Source organism: Oryzias melastigma, linkage group LG21, assembly GCF_002922805.2.
Source record: "Oryzias melastigma strain HK-1 linkage group LG21, ASM292280v2, whole genome shotgun sequence".
In the NCBI taxonomy this organism is placed as follows: domain Eukaryota; kingdom Metazoa; phylum Chordata; class Actinopteri; order Beloniformes; family Adrianichthyidae; genus Oryzias; species Oryzias melastigma.
Window position 1 is genome coordinate 27,709,472 of NC_050532.1, and position 6,738 is coordinate 27,716,209.

Below are 6,738 nucleotides of genomic sequence, written 5' to 3' on the forward strand. Positions count from 1 at the left end.
GTTTTGTCAGTTTGGGGGAGTTTGGAGTTTTCTCTGCAGCAAATCAGTCCAGAGTTTGTTTTATGTTAATAAATAAAAACGTCTGTTTATTGAAGAATCACGTTTTTATTTTATTTTCATGAACAAATATCTGTAGAGGAGGAGCCTCATTGTTCCTGAAGGACGATCAGATGTTCCTGTGGTGGAGCTTCTGGGACATCGTCTCCATCTCCTCTTTTATCTGACTCTGATGTTTCAGCAGGAACGTTTACAGTTATCACACCGGAAAAACAGACTCTAGAAATAGTCACAGATTCTTCAATACAATTTTTAAGAAGGAAGACAAATTCATTCATTGAAAAAAGAAAATATTATAAAATAAGTAAAAAAAATCTTAAATAAAAAAAAGTAAAAAAAAAACTGGTAAATAAACAAGTAAAATGTCTTAAATAAAACAAGTAAAAAAAATATTACATACAAAAATATAAAAAAAATAAATAAACAAGTAGAAAAAATATTAAATAAAATAAAATAAGTAAAAAATTCTTAAATTAAAGAAATAAAAATAAATTAAAAATTATTCAGTTAAAATTAAAAACAAATAATAACAATTGTAAATACAAAAAAAATTAAACAAGTCAAAAATTCTTAAATGAAAAATTAAAATAGGTCAAAAATAAAAAAAATGTAAAAGTAGTTAAAATCTTGAATTTATTTAAATGTTCTTAAAATAAGCTCTAAACCTCCGAATGGAAGAAAAAAAAAGAGTTCACCAAGAATTGTTTTAAGAAAAAGATTATAAGCTGTTTTCTCAAACTAAGATTATTTTTTAAATAATTTGAAAGGAATATTTGTTTTGGCAAAGAAGGTTTTGTTCTAAAAACAGGACTCTTACCTTCTAAAGTTTCAGTGTTTGCTTCAGCTCTGAAACATCTCCACGTTGGTTTCATGGATCTGCAGCCGGACTCTTCATGAGGTTCAGCCCTGATGTTTTCGTCAGCATGACTCACGTGTTGAAGCTTCTGTCGTCTCACCTGAGATCTGAGAACTTTGACCTCATCTGTTCTTAGTTTTACAGTAAAACTCCCTCCAGACGCTCAGATCGAGAACGCAGACAGAGAACAGGTGAAGGACGACAGGTGAGGGCGGGAAAGCAGCCGGAACAGCTCGTTAAGACGCAGTAATTAGCCCCTCCCCTCACCTCCTGCACAGCAGGAACTCTCTGAGGATCGCAGCCTTTCATCCCCGTCCTGTTCTCCTCTATAGGGGGTAAATATCCTGACCCCCCCGATCCCCATCAGCCTTTTACTGTGGTTTGTTTTTATTAAACTTAAAGCGGCGCTGGATGTCGTCCTAAATAATGGATCTGCAGCCGCTCGGCCCCATGGGAAAGCGGCTCGGTGATATTGCAGAAGAGAAGAATAATTCATCTGTAACTTCAGCAGATGAATAAAACATCAGCCGTGTTATAAGGTCACCGTCGGCGTGTCGGAGAGATTAACTATTTAGCAGCTTGGACTGATTCAGAAATGAGATCCGATTATGAAGCCACAGGTCGCAGCGCCGGGAAACGGAAACACCAGAGCTTCCCTCCTGAAGCTGTTTAGGGATCATCAGAGGACACCTGGAACTCCTGGACTCTGGATGGGAAGGATTCAGTCTTTAGGGTGGAACGGGATGGAAGAACTGCACAGGTTTCCACACCTCCACTGTGTTCATGACGCTCTTATTTTGAAGGAATCCCCCTTCCTGTGTCAGAAGTAAAACCAAGTTTCTGTAAAAAAAAAAAGAAAAAACAAAGTTTTTCTCCTGTTGATGTTTTTGGACGGCTTTAGTTTTTGTTCCAGCTCAAGTTCCTCCTGAGGTTTCCCGTCTTCAGGATGAACGACGATTGAAACTGTTTTGATTTGTCAGAAAAGCTGATGTCGGCACGTCTCAGAGTTCTAGTGTCTCTACTCACGTTTCTATTTTGGTTCTGGTTTCATCCTTTTTTTCCTCAGATTTGGGAAGAAAAAGGAGGAGAAGAAGGAGGCCAAGGCGGCTCTGCAGCGGCAAAAGTCGGACTTGATGAGCGACCACGAGCTGGAGAGGATGAAGGAGGAGCGAGAGAGGTGGGGGGAGGGGAGACGGGACGAAATCCAAAGTTTCAGGATAAAAACTGTTTTCATATCAATGGTTTTTAGTTTAGAAAACTCTGATTTTGAAACTGACTCTGAAACTGATTTTGTGTTAAAGTGGAGGTCTCTAACCTTTGACCCTGAGCTTAGGCCTTCAGTAGGACCCAGACTCTGGTCCTGGAGGAGTACCAGAACCTTCAGAACCCCCTCAGCGGTCTTAATAACCCGGCTGTCCTCTTCCAGGATCGAGGCGTCCCACCCGGAGCTGCAGCAGGGCGGCGCCGGAGCGTCCTCCTTTCCGGACTTTGAGGACGACGAGGCCGACCCCAACTACGCCCGGATCCAGACCTTCAGAGACCAGCAGAGCAGCCCGCTGCCGCAGCCGCCTCAGGCACCGCGCTATGCCGTGGCTCCGCCCCCTCCAGCCCAAAGGCCCTCCCCTCAGAGCCCAGCCAACTTCCCGGGAGGTCAGGAGGCGGGCGTCGTCCCCGACAACGAGCAAGTGGACCGGCTGTACGCCAAAGTCAACAAGCAGAGAGGCGCCGGGACGGCGTCCCCCACCGCCGCCGACAGGTGAGGCCGGCGCCGGTTTTTAGTCTCTATTTTCCTGAGTGTGTTGATGCCATCTTGTGACGGCCCCCGCTGACCTTTAACCTCAGCAGCAGAGGATGATGGGATGTGGGCTGATTTCCTCATGCCCCTCCCCTCCATACCTCCTCTCAGCAGCTGATTGGTCGTCCTGATGGTTCCTGGTCTCACCTGCTGTTCTGAAGCTCACCTGTCCGTGTCTCAGTCCATGCCGTCGCTTTTAGAAATATTTCCGTTCGGCTGCATGCGCCGGCGCTCTAGTGTCCACCGCCGTCCAAACACAGGGCGTGGGAAAGTCTTAGAGGAAAGTCTCACTGGATCCCCTCCTCCACAGCTCGCCGCCTGTAATGTAACGGCCAGACTCGCCGCCACCGCCGCGTTCACGTCAAACGTTTGATTGACAGACGTTTGTCTCTGAAGCATCAAGTTTCTGATGGTTCTGTTGAGGAGAACATCGGCGTGGTGAACGCCGGGTCTGTGGGTCGCTCTACTGAGCATGCTCAAACTACTGCTGTAACTGTCATGGCCGACAGAATCCACGTTCACGCAGCGGTACGATCAGTTTCAATGTACGGACGCCATCAGAGCTCCGGCGCCGCGTTCTACGCTTCAGGCCCGGCGCTCAGACGGCACGAGTTTCCCGTGTCACGTCGAGTTTAAATATTTTCATCATGTCCACCAGTCAGGACCGCTTTTCACTGTCACATGTTGATGATGTAATCCAGAGTCCAGAACCAGCATGGAGGAGAATCTGATGGTTCTCCTGAACTTTATGATATTTTTCTAATTTACTTTGAGACAATAATAAAAAGTTCCTCTAATTTTATTCTTATTTATATGTTTTCTCTCCTGGACTAATACGGAGAGCGACTCATCAAACTGGGTCACAGAGAGACAGAAGTACCGCTGAAAGCTGCAGCTGCTGCAGTAGACGATGAAGTTTACGGGACTGGAGAGTCTCTGAATGATCTCATGAACCCAGACATGGAGACGGGATTACCAACGCTTCAGTAGAGATCTTTAAGACAAATAAACCTGATCTTTCATCGTCATCGTGTGGTGATGAGGCAGAAAAATGTGGATTGTAGCTCCGCCCACACATGTCAAGTTTATGAACATATTTTGAGTTTGGCTTGTTTGATGTGACTGCAGCATTAAAAAATGACCTTCCATCTGTCGCAGTGTACCTGCCCTCTTTCATCTGAACTTTCCTCTCAATCGTACTTTTTCTGAACTCTAAACACAAAGCAGGTTCATTACTGGATGTTTGAAGATGATAATATTAAAAAACACAACAACAGATGAACTAGTTTCTTTTCTAGAGTTATAACCAACACAAAGTGATCCCTTCAGCCCATGAACGTGTGTAGATCAAACATCTGTTTGTAGGTCAAACATCTGTCAATGAGAACTTCAGGAAAACTTTTCCATAAACCGCTTTTCAATGCGCTTCATCAGAAAAGTTTCTAGATCTGATTCAGAAGAAATCTTACTACAAAAGTCGACGGAGACTTTTAGTAAAAAGTTGAATGAACAGAGTCTCTGCTATCACAAAGCACTACCCCCCCCCATTTTCCCAGCATGCCTTTCCCCTCAGAGCAGTTTTGTGATGCCGTGTGTCTGTGAGCTGCAGTCCTGCCGGACGGCTTCGGTTCTTCCTCTCTTCCTGAAACCTGATGATCCCGACAGAAAAAGTGCAGGTATTGGCTGACAGTAATCGATGCTTCCAGTAAAACCAAGGTGATATGTCAGCGGCGAGCGAGCGTGGCGGTCAGAGGAGGTCAGCGCCGCTCCATGCATGCGAGGGACACGGATAAATAAATCGCTAAGGGGCTGCAGCTGTTTAAAAGCTGCTAAAATGTACGCAGATCAGTGCATTGATGACATGCATTTTCAGCCTCTGTTTGCATGGTCAAAGTCGAGGCCTAGATCCGGCCCGGATCGGGCCGGATCTAGGCCTCGACTTTGACACATGTGCCCTAAAGGGCTGGAACAGGTTTAAAAAAAATGGATGGATGGAGATCAGATAATCATCAGCGTACATTTGAAATGAAGCATTAGGTGTTGCAATGTTGGCGACTAGAGGAAGTGACGTGAGAGTTCCACATGATGGAGTATCGTCCTCTCTTTGGTTCTCCTCTTATTGTTTTAAAGTCCGTCTGCGTTCACACTGAGGTGAACCGTACCAGAATTCTTCCTGGTTCTCTGGAGGAGCAGAGTTCTCCTGTTTGGTCCAAACCAGAGCTCAGGTGAGCTATCACACCTTCAGAACCTTAAAGAGCGTCAGAGGAGACCAGACCTGGACCCAACTCCTGAACCTGATTCTGTCCGGTGTCTTGTCTGCTTCCTGTCTGGTCTCCTCAGTGAGGACCAGACGGTCTCTGCGATGAAACTCTGGAGTCAAAGTTCTGAGCTGGAGGGAAGAATAAATGCAGACCCGTTTGTTTCATATCTCTGAGCAATCTGCTGAGTGTTGGTGAAGATGTGCGGAGCAGCAGATTAGGAGAAATAATTAGATAAGAAAACATCAGAAATGTTACCCGCGGCAACATCTCCAAATATATGTTTGATTTTGGGGTAAATCTTCATGCCGTTTCCTTCAGACGCTCGACCAAAAGAGGAGAAACGGACAGGCTGTTCAACCGTCTGTCATCACGTGTTCAATAAAGGTTTGTGTCTTTGAATTATTTATTGAATCAGAAGCTTCAAACACGACGGTCATTAAGGGCCTTTAATCAGCAGCGCTTTAATGAGGCTGATGGTATTTTAGTCTGTGCGGCGGCGACATTTGATCCTGCAAGGACACGCCTCCTTTTTTCTGGGAGGGGGCGTGTCTCTGCATGGGGGGGGCGGTTGGTTTCAAAAACCGTGTCCTCAGAGTCTTCCAGCTGTTTCAGTTGAGATGGTTCTGGTTGAACACTTATTGTAAAAAGATGTGAGCCACAAAACACAAAACTCTGAATCCTTTTCATTCATTTTAAACTGCGTTGGTTCAGAACTTTAACCATTTTAGTGTAAAACTTGGTTTGGAGTCTTTTATTTGACTAACTATAAATGAAAAATACAAATTCTAAGAGCATCTCTACAGAATTTCTGACAGTAAATTCAACTTGACAATATATACTTGACATGTTAAAAATCTGAACAGAAATGACAAAGCTTAACTAATTCATCGTTTATTTATTCAATCGTAGCATTTTCCATTAAAGCTAAAGAGCCACAATAATTTTGGTGATGATTTGAGTTTTTTCTTTTTAAAATTGGACCTAAATTAGACATTTTATGGTCATTTAACTGAAGCTGGATCTGCTGTGTCTGGGTTTTCTGCAGAACTTAGGAGAGCTTCAGTTTCAGGACTTTTTTCTTCATATTTCTTCTAGACATGAGGATTCTTGGTTCCATTTACCACACAAACCATCACGCTACCACCACCATGCTTGACTGATGCTTTGAATCAAAGTTGAGTTTCTTCAGCCCACAGAGTCTTGGAGATGACAACTGAGTCTTTCTGACCTTCATGTTCACCTGCGGTTTTGGTCTTGAACTCTTCTGAACATTTGAGTCCAGATTCTTCCTGAAGGTGACATGACCTCTGACCTTCCAGGAACAGCTGAGATGTGGGTGAGATCTTCGGTGACCTCTCATGCATTGTTGCTGAGCTTACAGGGTCACACATTGGATCGTCTGCATGTGTGGAGGATGAATCTCTGAGGTTCTCTGGAGTCTCAGAACTCCACAAATGTCTTTAATACTTTAAAGGACTGATAGATCTGAGGGACTGTTCTTCATCTGGAACTCCACCATCAGCTGACAGCTTTAACACCAAATCACCGCCGTCCGCCAGACGGAAACATCCGTTTGAGTCGTCTCTCCATCGGTCTCAAACCCTCAAACATTCTCTTTGGATGAAAACCACCCTCAGATCTCCTGGAAGGCCGCCCCTCCCACCCATGCCCCCCCACCACCATGTTACCCTTCCAACTGCCCCCCACAGGTTACCATAACAACCACAACCTCTGGCTCTGGACCAATTAGAAAACAATCAGCCTGGAGA

General features: G+C 44.6%; 1 protein-coding gene across 5 annotated transcripts in view; it reads left to right on the forward strand.

Annotated features, from left to right (window-relative positions):
* The window catches only part of pard3bb (par-3 family cell polarity regulator beta b), a 164,741-nt gene that overhangs the window by 108,004 nt on the left and 49,999 nt on the right, over window positions 1-6,738 (forward strand). For all 5 annotated transcript variants that reach the window (XM_024286436.2, XM_036209561.1, XM_024286437.2 and 2 more), the window contains 2 exons: window positions 1,980-2,090; window positions 2,340-2,669. In XM_024286436.2, the coding sequence (XP_024142204.1) occupies window positions 1,980-2,090; window positions 2,340-2,669 (441 nt within the window). The remainder of the gene's footprint in view (window positions 1-1,979; window positions 2,091-2,339; window positions 2,670-6,738) is intronic.